Here is a 14591-nt window from a genome sequence, read left to right as displayed (position 1 = left end):
ATGCTGGGGGGAACTTTAAGCGCTAGTTTAAACTAGCACTACAAAACTCCTCTCTTAGGTCATGCAGTTCAAATACAGTGGACCCTTGTTATACGCTGAGGTTTGGTTCCAAGACCCTCCATGTATAACAAAATCCGTGTATGCTCAAGTCCCATTAAATACTGTATTTCCTATCATTCTTCAGCAGTCATTTCTGATCCTTAGGATTGCACCATTCCTTGTCAAAATCCTGTCGGCATGTTGGCAGAACACAGGTCTCTGGCAGCATACAAATATATCTGCTGAAGGAGGCTGGTTTAAAAAAAGCATGGAAGAGGAAGAGGGGGGAAATGATGCAGATCTGTGACAAAATGTAGTGGACCACACTGTGAAATTCCATGTTTCTTTTTCCAATCTGTCAGATTCCAAATATCTTGCAAGCAACACACCTCACAACCCCAAGCCATCACTCAAACTGCCGGGTTTATATTCCATTGCATCTGGAAAATGCCAGTTTGGGGGAAAGCAGCTTAAAGACTCCAACAAGTACACTTTTGGAGGTGGCAATCAATCAATCAATCAATCAATCAATCAAAAAGAAAGAAAGTGACAATAACAAAATGGACAACAGGGACAAACACATCATTCTCAGTAAATTCCATAATTTCTTCGAAAACTGATTAGTTAATAAATGATTAAGCATAGCAGCAAATTAAATCTACACATTCCCAAAGATAACTACATTGAACTGCCCCCCCATTCAATGATAAGTGTTAATGAATTAATTTTAAGGTGAAATGTCCCAAGCTTTTAAAACAAACAAACAAACACCTGATTTTCCAGCAAGGTGATTCTTTTGACAGATTCACTATCTGCTTCTAGAAGAGGCTTTTATTATGAAAATTTCACAGAATTATACAGGTGTACCAGACAACATTGTCTTCCATTGTTATTCTTTTATGTTTAGCATGCTTACCACACATGTGCATATAGATGCACATGTAACTTTAAGAAGGAAAAGCAAAGTGGTTGCATAATGCCTTTTCCTTGGTTGCAGTAGAATGTAGACATCTGGATGCATCCAGATGTTCAGTGTTGTCTTTGCTTAGCAACAAATAAATGATTTAATGGCCACGTATGATACAACCAACAGGAGACAGCAGCCAGGGCTGAACCCCAGACATTTTTCTGCTTGAGGAGGAGCAGCAAATGTTATTCTCCCTCCTGCATCAAGGTACACAGTACCAGTAGTAAAGTTACTTGAGAAAAGTCCACAGACATCTCTACACCTCCTCAGCAGTGAAAGACCCACCTATAGGCCGTTCTTTCAAGAAATCCCAGTCGGTGTGCTCAAGCTAGCCTTGGTGGCAGCTACTCACAGTCATCTTTTTCTCATGCATATAAGGATTTTGCAGTGCGATCAATTTGGCAACTTATCTTTTGATAATTTTTAAAATAACATTGATAATATTTTAAGATATTTTTTTTCTTCTTGAGCACATTTTGGTTAAAACAAACTGGAGAGTTACCCTTAATAACAGTTGGCAACTGTGACATTTACTTTGTGCAGTCAGCTTGGTCATTTCCCAATAGACCGAATTAATAAAATGAGTGCAATCATTTTTTCTGTTAACTTGTGAACTGTAATCATTTGTTTCAACATGTGTGTCAAATTGCATCCGTCCAGTTGTGTGTTATTAAACCATTCTTGTGTGTCAGTCAAAAAACCAAATATTTCCTGTGCTTTGCTTCATTCCCCGCCTTTGTATGTTTTGAAAGTAACATCTTTTTCTTTATCTTCCTTAAAGATAAAGACATTCCCTGCTGCTACATCTAATCCTTTTTTCGATCCTTTTCCAACACTACCACAGTTTTCTGTAAGTAGAAAATGCAACCAAACATTGCATTTAAAACAACGCTTGCCATTCTGGTTTGTTTCAAAATAAAGTCCATGAAGCATGTGCAAGCCAAGTTCATTTTCAACTGTGCTTTACCCTGAACATTATTATTAAAAATAACTGAAGGTACAAGTCAGAAAAAATTAAGGATAAGGATATTATAGGGTACTTGTTCTTCTATACAGTCAGCAAAAATTTGGCTATTTCATTAGAACTGTACATTTTGTTAACACTCTAATTTAATTTTAAAACAAAAGCCTCTTTAGTTACCCTTGGTCTAGCAAACAGTAATAAAAACTGATTTGGAACTTAAAAGTAGCAAATAGCTATATGCTATGATGTTACATGTTATGATTTGCTGCTTAGTGAATTTCCCCCCGCACTAATAGTCCATATGAGACCCTTTTCCTTTTTCCCACGATGGTTCCCAGGTGGATTTGGTCTCCCGTGACTACCATTTCCATTGGGAACCTCTTATCCCTATCCACAAAATTTCTTTCTGACCAGGCTCTCCAAACTGATGCGCAATGAACTCACAGTACAAAACCCAAACATTATTTAAACATAGATAAAAAAATAAGCCAAAGCCATGATGGAAGGTCTGCTGGTCAGGAGGAAAACCAACCTGGGATCGAGATCATAGACTGTTCTGGATGGGATCTGGATCCTTCTGAAATATCAGTTTCATGGTTTAGAGGTGCTCTTGGACCCAGATCAACTCAGGGAATGCCAGGTTGCTACAAAGGCCAGGAGCACCTTTGCCCAACATTGTGAGTGTTTTTTTCTTAGGCCTGTTACAGACTGCCAAAATAAAGCTGCTTCAGGTCTCTTTGGAGGTATGCTGTTTAAATGATGCATGGGTCCTAAGAGTCCAGAGGTCGCGCAAAAGCCACACTCCATTCCTAAGCACTGGAGTGCAGCTTTGGTGCAGCTTTCGGATTCTTAGGATGCATGCATCATTTAAACAGCATACCTCCAAAGAGACCCGAAGCAGCTTTATTTTGGCAGTCTGTAACAGGCCATAGGGAAGGCAGATCTGGCCACAATAGTTCATGCCTTAGTCATAGAATCATAGAATCATAGAGATGGAAGAGACCACAAGGGCCATCCAGTCCAGCCCCCTGCCATGCAGGAACTCACAATTAAAGCATGACTGACAGATGGCCATCCAGCAGCTGTTTAAAAACCTCCAAAGAAGGAGACACCACCACACTCCTAGTCATCTAGTAAGTGCTGTTTGACAGTGGAACACACTCACTTAGAGAGTGGTGGAGTCTCCTTCCTTGGAGGTCTTTAAACAGAACCTGGATGGCCATCTGTCGGGGATGCCTTGATTGAGAGTTCCTGCATGGCAGGGGGGGTTGGACTGGATGGCCCTTGTGGTCTCTTCCAACTGTATGGTTTTATGATCTCTCAATTAGACTACTGTAATTAGAATCAATTAGACTACTGCAATGTGCTCTATAGGGGGTTGCCCTTGAAAAGTGTTTGGTAGCTGCAGCTAGTACAAAATGCAGCAGCTAGACTGGGGTCATGTGTGCATTTTAGAGGCCATATAACACCAGTCCTGGAAAAACTGCATTGGCCTCTAATTTGCTTCCAAACTCAATTCAAGATGCAATTCAAGCTCTTAACAACTTGGGGCCAGGATATCTGAAAATCCGCCTCCTCCCATATGAGCCTGCCCCAAATTTGAAATCTTCAGAAGAGGCCCTGTTGTATGCCCAACACCTCATGACACGTGTAACAAAACTTTCTTTGTAGCAGCACCTCTACTGTGGAACTCACTATCCAAGGAAATTAGGTTGGCCTTCAGCTGTTTTAAGCTTTTAGGAGTTTTAAAAGAGTATTTTAATGTGCTTTTAAAATGTTTTCATCTTTGTATTGCTTTAACTGGTTTTTTATTCGTTCATCACCTCAGGAGCCCTTGAGAGCTGGGAGACTATACAGAAATGCAATCAATCAATCAATCAATCAATCAATCATACAGTTTAGACTGCTTATTGGAATATTAAGCAGGATGGAGCCAGACTAATTTATCTTAGAAGACAGTTGCAAAATCAGGATGTTGTCATGTGCTCACCAGCCTAGCCTCTCAGGATTTCAGATTCTAGACAGTTCATACCGGAGGAAGCCGTCTTTCCAGTATCTTGGCTCTAAGCCATTAAAAATTTATAGATTCAAACGAGCATCTTGAATTGAATTTAAAACAAAGTGCAAACCAGTGCAGATGGTACAGATATGTTGTGATATGTTGTCTTTAGAGCCAATACCAGACTATTGTAGACTAGACAGTATATGACAGTAACTGGAGTTTTGGGGCGTCTCTCAGAGGCAGGTCCATACAGAGTATATTGCATTCAAAAGGCATGGAGTATGACCCAATTCATCTTCTGTAGAACGTCGGTGCATTCCAGCAACTTCCTGGACTTCCTAGAGCTGTGTTGGTTCCAAGAGGACCTTGTACTGTGAAACTTGGTGGGAGTGCAATCTCAACCAGAATAGGTTGTAACTCCAATTCTAGGTTGACTTTTCTTATTACTACTACTGCTAATAATAACTTTATTACAGTCATTTGGCCAGCACAATTACAAAATTCCAATTTAAAACACAACATAGGTTCATGTACAGGCAGATTACTAATAGAACCTCTGTCTTCTCTGGACTGCGTGTCAGCTTCATCTAAATATAAAAGAAGCATCAGGAACAACATTAAACCCTGAAGAAATCCATAAAGTAACATCCATGAGGCCAAGTAACAGTCCACCAGCACCATCTTCTGGTAGCATGCAGCCATAAGACCAGAACTACTGCAAAATGGTGCACAGAATCTTATCACCCAAATCACCTAGAAGCATGCCATTGCTGTTATATCAGATGTCACCAAGAGGTCTAGCAAAATCAACATGGATGTTCTCCCTCTCTTCCGTTCTTGGCTTAGATACCCAAACCTGCTTTTGGCATGAGCCCAGATTGGAATGAATCATCCAAGTGACTAACATCACTTTCCCTGAGTCCTTATTTTAAAAGGTGTAATTAAAAACTGGCTAGCAGTTTCCTGAAGGTTTCAGACGTATTTCATAACTCCTCCTTCCACTGATATTAGAACTTCTCTCGAAGAAATTTGCCATCTCTCCTCTGGCACTGCTTATCAGCTAGGATGGACATAGACCCAGCCTAACAAGTGGCTGCTTTCTCTCTTCCAAGCAACTTGTTCATATCATCGGGTTGAACAAAGTGAAATTCTTTGTTCAAAACTGGAAACTGCCTCTCTAGAATCTCTATTCTACATGAAATCTAAGTTGGAAGTGATACAAGTGATCAGCAGAACGTTGCACAGTGTAATGGGTCCTTAGGTACCTAAAATAATTCTGCTAGACAAGAGAGTAGTGGTGCAATGGAGGCAAAAAATAATAACAACATTGCTGTCCTCACTGCCATGAAGGAGGCCCTAAATAGGGGGCTTGCTTGTGTTCTAATTGGATTCATCCCAAGTAATTCTTCAGCATCACTTTGGTTGTATAGTAAAGCACTTAATTGCCCTGAGTACATCAGAAAAGCAAAGAGCCTGTGCATTGCATCCAGGCAGAGATGATCACGCTGAAGCACCCCAAAAGGAGCAAGCATGGCAACCCCTATGATCATCTCATCTCACAGATCAGTCAGGGTGTCAACAAGATCTCTTGCTCTAGCACCTAAACAATTCCCCACAGCATTAAGGAATCTTTGGAGAGACTCTTGGGAATGACCATTATAGTAGTTCCTTTAGGAGTCAAAACAAATTTGAACCCCACCCCTATGGTTATGATCTCCCCATGACAAGAAAGTTCTTTAACTACACCCCCATATCCACAGATCACCTTTGTCATAACTAGCAAAAACTGAACAAATGTAAAATCTAGAATCTGCTTTGCCATATGTGCATGGATTGACTGGCCTTTCTTTGCTCAGAAAGCCATGAAATCTTGAGCTGTTCTTGATGCAAGAGCCCCAGTGTGAATTCAGTTAAAGTTCTGTGTATTTGAATCACTATGTCATCTATCTGCATTACTTTCACTGATATGCTTATTCAGATAAACTTTGGCCCGGTACTTACCACCAAGAAAGGGCATCCAGGCGATTCTAGGGTTAGGTACCGTGCATCAACCACACGGTCCCTAACCCTATCACGTCATGATGTTGTTGTAATGGCGGCCTCATGTCCATACGGGGGCCACCATCATGATGTTGCTGTGTGTGGCTTACATCACCGGTGCACCAATGGTGTACTTGTGATGTGTGCCAGGCACCTTAAAAAGAACCCATTTTTCTGGGTTCTTTTTATTGTGGAGGGACGCCACGCAGTTTGGCTGCTGCAGCATCCCTCCAGAAGAAAAACGGATGCCTCCAGACCACCTTTTTGGGTGGTATGTACCGCGCCTAAGACACTAATCTTGTAACAAAACAGTCTTGAGAACCACCTTACTCTCAATTTAGCCTGCCTATCTATTAACATTTCTTTGAGATGCCTTTCTTTAGGTTGTCTTGGAACCCTTTCTTTTGAATTCTCTTTCCAGCTCAGTGGAAATGCATTGCTTCCCTATTTACCCATTTATTACTGCTAGTTGTAACTATTATATATTTATTGCAGTACACTAATATTTATTTGCTTAGTATAACTAACCTGGAAATAATGATTTTTTTACCTCATTATGTAATTAACTGTTTCTCACCATATTTCCTGATTAACACTAAAATTAATGTCATACTTTAGTGAGATTATTAATTTAAGCATGCTAAAATTTATTAGAGGGAGTAGCTTTTTTTCTGACAGTATCGATAGTAGAGGAAGGCCTAGAAGAAAAATTAGAACTGGAGGGGATTCATCAGATGCCATTGTTGACTGAGCAGTAGAACCCAGCAGAAGAATTGCTCTATACTAATTGAAGAGGTGGGATTGGGGAACATTTGGACTGTCTGTTCGGGGCCTTAGACAGCTTTAAAAAAGCTGTCAAGATGGATCTCTTCCAGCAGGCCTTTCCTGAATAAAATTGCCTGGCCACAGAATGACTGCCCTTCACATCATGTATTAGCCCACTGCTCTGTCCTCGTTATATTTTTTATTGTGTTTTTAATAGATATTTTAATTGTAACATGTTTAATCCTGTCTTAAAGAGGGGAATTTGGGATATAATGTTGGGAATGTGGATATTTTAATGTGTTGTGAGCCACTTTGATTGTCTCGTCACAGAAAAGCGGGATAAAAATACAAGTTTTATTATTATTTTATTTATTATTTATGCATCAGAGGTTTCATGCTTTTCATTATAACTGGCATATAAGTGAGGGTATAAATGTGACTATCACTGTATAGATTGTCTTATCCTCTGATACCTGGCAATTCTCAACATTTGAACTGCACAAAGAGTAGCCTTGTTTAGATAAAACAGCAGCTTGAATGAGAAAGCTATAACTGGGATTGCAACTGACATTACTATCACAGGAATTTGCTTAGAGTTTTACTTAGATGTTTTGGGTTCCTTTTTGAGCTGAGTTGTCCATGTAAACAGTACCCTATGGAGACACTGGTTCACACAAATGGACCCGGCATGTGAAAACATCAAGTTCACAGTTCAGTGTCCTTACAAAGAAGACACTTTTAAAAGTTTGAATCTGATTGTTTCTTTTACATTTTCTATTCTTCATATTAGTATGGCATCTTCCTCTTGTAGGACACTGATGTTCATAGAACTCTAGCAATCAGTTTGGAGAAGCCAGTATTTAGTTTCTTATATTATTGATCTTCTAGTTAAAAGGCATTATATAAATACATAAATATATAATTCTTTCTTCTTCATCACCATTATTATGAAAATGTCTTGCTGGATTTTCAGTGGCTTTTGATTTCTAACACATCCTCATTTTTAAAGGTGTACTGATGTTAAAGAATGTGCAGATGAAATGTGAATTGGGAAAGAAACAGCAACTTCTATTCTCTCTTTCATTTTCATTTGTAGGCAGAATTTAGAGACAATAAGCTGCAATGTTGTGTAGTACTGTCATCTCCAAAGATGTTATCACCAGTTATCCCATCAGCTGTGACAAGATCTCTGGTTGAGACAATTCCAACTTCAACTGTGCAGACCCTCCATTCACCTCACAAACCTATTTATCTGGCAGACAGGTAATATGTAATTCTTCCACACAGGTATTGTGTGCTTTACTTTCACCTGTATCCCTTCAGTCAGCTGTGGGCAGTTCATGCTTGCAGAGGCAATGACATCGAGCAAGCCCCTAAGTCTGGGAAGGGTAGAGTGAAGGTTTACCTACTTTGCCTAGGTCAGGGATGGGGAATTTGTGGCATTCAGAAGTTATTTGACTCCAGTTTACATCAGTCCAAACTATTTTGACTACAGGTGAGGGATCATGTGATTAGTGTTTCATCAACATCTGTGGGCACCACCAAGTTCCTTGGCATTGGCCTTGATTTCCAAAAAATGGTGAAGTTTGCAACCTAATTGGCTTCCTTCCCCTTCCCACGTTTTCTCCATTGTGTCATTTTTTACAACTGTAAGCCCCTTCTCTTCCACTGGCTGTAATGCATCATTATAATAGGATAGCATAAATATTATACAGAAAACTGGACACAATATTCCAGCTGAGGCCTGACCAAAGCAGAATAGAGTGACACTATTACTTCCCTTGATCTAGAAGTATAGTCAAGGGAAGTAATAGTGCCACTCTATTCTGCTCTGGTCAGGCCCCACCTAGAATATTGTGTCCAGTTCTGGGCACCACAATTTAAAAAGGATGTGGAGAAACTGGAGCATGTCCAAAGGAGGACGACTAAAATGGTGAAGGCTCTGGAAACCATGCCCTATGAGGAACGACTCAGGGAGCTGGGGATGTTTAGCCTGGAGAAGAGGTGGTGTGATAGCCCTGTTTAAATACTTAAAGGGATGTCATATTGAGGAGGGAGCAAGCTTGTTTTCTGCTGCTCCAGAGACTAGAACACAGAACAATGGATGGAAGCTCCAGGAAAAGAGATTTCACCTCAACATTAGGAAGAACTTCCTGACAGTAAGCGCTGTTGTAGTGTAGATTATCCCAAGCAATCTTTATATGTGTATTATTTTATTTTTCTCTGTTATATTTTATATATAACATTTGACCGTAATAAAGAATTTAATTTCATTACACCATGCTGGCCCACCTCCTTATCTTTTGCATCCTTTTCAGCATGATATTTCTAGATACCGTGGAATCAAAATCAGGGTGGTATAATGGCCTGAGTGCTAGATTAAGACTCTGGGAGTCCAGGGCTCAAGAAACCTTGACCAAGTCATACTGTCTCAATCTAGAAGGAAAGCAACAACAAATCTCCTTTAAGTAAATCTTGTTAAGAAAACCTGTTTATAGGGCTGCCATAATTTGGAATTGACCTGAGGCAATAATAACAAGCAAAAGAACTGACTTGAAGTAATAATGATGTGCACAGATTTCTGGATAATGCAGATGAGAGAAGAAGTTAGGCCTCATGAAAGCATAATTCTTCTTTCCCAAATGATTTATGATGATTTCAGTCTGACATCGTAATGAATTTTCTAAGGTGGCAGTGCAATATCATGATGCAGCAATGGAGAAAGAGCAGTTCAGTGGAGGAATTCCACAGCAAACTGATATGTTTGTAAAAATGTCGTAAAATTAGACAATAGTACCATAAAACAGTGCCTTGACTTCTTTAGCCACTGAGGAGGAGCTTGAACAAGATGCAGAATGGCTTTTTATTTAAAAAATGATCACATGAAAAGAAGACTTTTTTCCAAATGTTTATTATCTTTTGTTTGTGAATTGTTTTATTTATTCATCAAATTAAATAATTGTTTAATTATTTCACTTACCTTATGTAAAATGCTTGTGTTCCATTGTCCAATTGCTATTGACTTTTACACTTTTACTTAACGGAAAAAGTAATTCTTTACTCCGATAGCTGTTACTGAAGCGTTGTCTGAAACTTAACACGTGACATCCCATAATTGCTTGCATTTTTATTAATTCCACAGCACTGAGCCCTTAAGGCATGAACTTGACCGAGAAAAGATGATGAAAAGACTGCTGATGACAGAGTTATGAAAATTCTCACTTCTGTCTCACTTGGAAAATGGATCAGGGCTTTTTCTGTGCCTTCTGTCTGTTTACATTCCTTTGCTTCTGTGTATACAACATGATGCATTGTGACAGTGTCATATATCTTGTCCTCCTGGATTACTCACAGTTATCTAAAAGGGTTTTACATGAACTTTGGAGACCTTCTTTATATATTTGATACTGTGGTCAGGATCCAAAGAACCAGTAAATGAGTTGTGAGTCCAAGAGAGGTTTAGATTAGGGTTTTTTCCCCTGCCTTCGAAGAGTTCCCACCCATCACATTCTGCATGGCAAACTGTTTTTGAAATGGAAGATCATTTTTAATGCAACTTGTGAACTTACTGCAGAAAAGAGGAGAGTTTTTAAAAAGTCCAACTTGGCAAGTCCAAGCCCCTGTGTTAATGTAAGGCACTCTTTGGATTCCTTCTGCCCTTTATCCCTCATGAATACAGTACATACTATTTTATATATCTCCAAAAATGGAGTCGAGTCTAATTTCGAGAGGGAGTAACCCTAGAATAATAATAAAAAAAGGACTTCAATGAATATATGCTGATTTCTGTTCAGACAAACTGTTCTGTATATATATTTATAACTGCACAAATATTAATCTTGTGCAGTGTATTTTGATAGCATATACAAAATGTCATTTTGTAGATCTGATAACTGCACCAGACTACTGCTGTTTCTTTATATTTCAAAAAAAAATCACTGTTGTTTGTTAATAAATCATTTTACATGGGAAATGAAGATGATATTCCATTGTACTTTAGGATTTGGAAAATAAAAGGTTATTTTTTTTTTAATTTCCAGCTTGAATTATCACACAAAAAAGAAAAGAACAAACCCGGCAGTTCTCTTGGTGGGCAAGAGAACTTTGCCATTTTACATTTATATTTACAGATTAGCAGTTAAGTAACTAAGTAAATTCAGTAACAGCATTTCCCTCACATTGCCATACCAAAGAAGCCCGAAATCTGCAATACTTTTAAATCAAGACTATGATGTTACTGGAAATCTATGTTTATAATTCATGTTCATGTGCTTAAAAATTACTATGTTGCTAATGTTGGTGTATTCTGGCACCATAAAGAATGGTGTTCCAAATCCGTAATTTCTACAACGTCCATGCTATAATCCTAATATAGAAGTCTAACTGAAACAGGTATATTGATTTATTTTCAGTAATAACTAGATAACAGTTGCTGATGCTTGAAATTATATCTCCAGCTAATAGAATAATTCTGTTCCCAGATAACAGAAAGCACACTCTTCAAAATGTTATCATACTTAATTATTAAAATCAAATGGATTCAGATTTGGGAGAAAAACTTGATTGAAACGTTGACCTTCCAGAGTGAAGTTCTAGGCTTTACCACTTTCCGAGAGATCAAGAAAGTACCTAGTTATTCCACTCAGTTGAATTTGTAGCTCACACTTTGGGCAAAAATTGAGGACTCCCATGTCGCTCTATAATCACTGGGACAGATTCAAGAATGCAAATACTTGACAGTAAATGTACTGAGAACTGTGTTATTAATGTCACAAATCCTTGCAGATGGCTTAAAAGATAAAAGATAAATACCATTATGCAGTCACGGAAGAGCAGATCACTGAGTGGCTAAAACTGTCAACAGGGTCCAATTACTGTGGGTTCATTGTCACAGGGTTAATTGTTATTATATAGGTTTAACAGCCTACTAAGTGTTACTGACTGGGGTTTTCAACTGTCAATTATTTGGTTTCCTTCTGAGAATCTAGGAATCAGAAAGGTATCATTGGATAATAAGGCATGTTCTAAATAGTGTCACTTCTTGTAACTGCGCTATTTCAGTTTCATTCAGATATTTTGTCAATCTGCTTGGAATTGCTAACAGAGTACCTATCGCCATTGGAAGCATGGTTGGCTTCTTTTCCCAGAAGCACTGAATATCAGGGTTTTTTTTTTAAAAAAGAAGCTTTAATGTTTTCAATAATTATACATATAACATAGAAACAAAGAAGTTTTTTGGCTGTCAATAATTCATAACCATTTCCCTGTCTTTGCCTTCAGTATTGCTGTCCCTAGGACTGCCATATCTATAATAACTCATAAGCATTTCCTTCTCTTTGTTTTCAATTTTGCTCTATAATGTCTATAATTCAAGCTTTCTTTTTCTCAGCCGCAGTTATGTCTGGCATATTATTGATTTATCTTTATTTTGTTTATTAAAATAGTTATAGCTCACCCTTGACCCAAAGATCTCAGGATGGCTTACAATAAAATAACTTTAAAATATAACTAACTGCATAAGTTTAAAAGTCTAAGAACCTTATCACACCTGTTTTTTTCAACATTAAGGGTACGGGAAGAGGACGCTCGTGTGCGTGCGCGACCGGCCAGAAATGGATTTTACCACACGTCAAAGCATCCAACAAAAGGCCCCATTCCGTTCTGTTGCGCCAAGCTGTCCTCCTTCAGTGCTGATGGGTGCCATTTTGCTTGGTCGGAAGACTTCCAACCAGAACATTTCATGCGCCTCAGCACCGAAGGAGGATGGCTTGGCGCAACAGAATGGAACAGGGCCTTTTGGGAGATGCTTTGGCATGCGGTAAAATCCATTTCTGACCGGTTGCGCGTGCACACGAGCGTCTTCTTCCCATACCCTTAACGCTGAAAAAACGGGTGCGATAAAGTCCTAACTGTTTCTCAGTTTGGATCTGAATTGTTATTTCAGTATTTTCCCATTTCCAGGTGTATATTTCCATCTGTTCTTTGCAGATGGACATCACTATCACCACCTCCATCATTTCATCATCTTCAAGCATCACCAGTTTACAACAATAAAATAATGAACCAATTGGCATTGCCACTGTGAGGATTGCTGGGAGGTGCAGTCCAACAACATTTGGAGCACTGCATAATTCCCACTCCACCATAACCGTATCACAGCTGTCACAGCCACTGGCAATGGAAAACAAGCCCATTCAAAGTAAATCTGTTAATGTTTACACTCACAGATCATAGAGCTGCATGAACATCTGTGAATGGGAGAATCTGTAAACTAAAAGGTTTTGCGGCCTCTTCACTTGAATCTTTGTTTTTCCTCACAATTAGATGTCTCACTATTCTCCCTTTTGTGGACATACATGCAGCCACTCCACATTCTGCTCCAACCAAATATCTTGCCAGACAGAAAGTCCTGTTCCCTTTGCTATGATTCTTTCTGGAGAGATATTTGGTTCCTTGGTTAGTTTATAATTGTAAGAATCTATTGTTATTTATGCCTGGTCAGCTTGCTCTTAGCTAACCCCAGATCACATACCAAATGTCCACCTTATAGTATAAACTCTCCCCAAAACTGAAGCTGACTACTTCTGAATCTATTAATGCAAGAAAAATATCAGAATAGAATAATTTGCCACAATAAGGACAGCTTTTCTGGCACATATTCCTCGCATATACAAGAAATCGCAGAATTACTAGAACACACCCTCAGCATGATATATTTGTACATGTGCTCTGAAACAGGCGAATGGGTGACAGATGTTCATTTCCAGCCTATAACAACCTGATGCTCTAGAAGAGTTACTTTTGTGCGTAGGTTCCCTCTACTGACCAAAAGTCATGCCAGGTGCATCACAACAGTTTAAAGATAGCTTAGGTGATCTTTCAGTTAGAATTGCCAATGCAAATCCATTCTTGGATTAGCAAAAATAGATGAGTTGGTGTGGACTTGTTTGAACAGAAGTGACTGCATTTCCTTGGCAAATTGATATAACTCTTCTAGGGATTTTTTTTGTACACTGGATTGCTGGTCTGTCAGCTTGACCTGGGCTGAATGTGATGTATGAAGGTACTCTTGAAAACCTGGGTATATGAGGTTTGTGAGGTTGGAATCACACTAGCATGGACATCTATTTCTTAAGTGCATTAGAAGCAGATCATAGCCAGACTTATTCTCTGATGTTTGGCAATGCTATCTCTCCACTCTTTATAACATTTTACTGTAGCCCCACTACTGAATTCAGTAGATACATCATTTGGTTGCAATGCTGTATTGTTATGTTTTTGGAATCCCAACAATATGATCAATCTACTATATAATCAGAGCGGTGGGATGGGTTTTGTGTGCATGTGTATATACTCCCAACATTATGAATCTTACAGGAGCCTAAGAAGAAATGAACTGGATCCTTGCAAGTGTGTTTGTTTGGTGAGTAACTTCTTGATTTGTTTTTAAAATTTGCAAAAAGAAAAACAATGTGCAGTGATATCCACTGAAGTTTGGGTCCAGGATCCCTAGTGGATCCCAAAATCTGTGGATGTTCAAGGCCCATTAAATACAATGGATAGTAAAATGGTGCCCCTTATATAAAATGGAAAAATCAAGGTTTGCTTTTGGAATTTATATATTATTTTTTAAATATATATATTAAATATATATTTTCAAGCCGTTGATGTTTGAATCTGTGGATATGGAGAGCTAACTGTAATACATATGATAAAGATTCCCCAACATAATCTTCTCTAGAAAAGACTCTATTTTTTTCTGCACTGTCCAACACTGAACTTTCTCAGATCAATAGCTTCCGTTATAAAAAATT

At 38.7% G+C, this 14591-nt stretch overlaps 1 protein-coding gene across 3 annotated transcripts in view; it reads left to right on the top strand.

Annotated features, from left to right (window-relative positions):
• The window catches only part of LOC149309404 (band 4.1-like protein 4B), a 147598-nt gene extending 135211 nt beyond the window's left edge, over positions 1–12387 (top strand). For 2 of the 3 annotated variants that reach the window (XM_089532374.1, XM_089532375.1), the window contains 2 exons: positions 7874–8040; positions 9920–12387. In XM_089532374.1, coding sequence (XP_089388500.1) covers positions 7874–8040; positions 9920–9989 — 237 coding nt within the window. In that variant the 3' untranslated portion in view covers positions 9990–12387. Of the gene's footprint in view, positions 1–1787; positions 1857–7873; positions 8041–9919 lie in introns of all 3 variants that reach the window. The other variant, XM_089532377.1, reaches the window with a different exon arrangement.
• The last annotated feature ends 2204 nt before the right edge of the window (positions 12388–14591 follow it).

Source organism: Sceloporus occidentalis, unplaced genomic scaffold (genome assembly GCF_023333645.1).
Source record: "Sceloporus occidentalis isolate IW3139 unplaced genomic scaffold, rSceOcc1.0.p SCAF_7, whole genome shotgun sequence".
NCBI lineage: Eukaryota > Metazoa > Chordata > Lepidosauria > Squamata > Phrynosomatidae > Sceloporus > Sceloporus occidentalis.
Note: the sequence above shows the minus strand (reverse complement) of the source record. Positions and strands in the feature narration are given on the sequence as shown.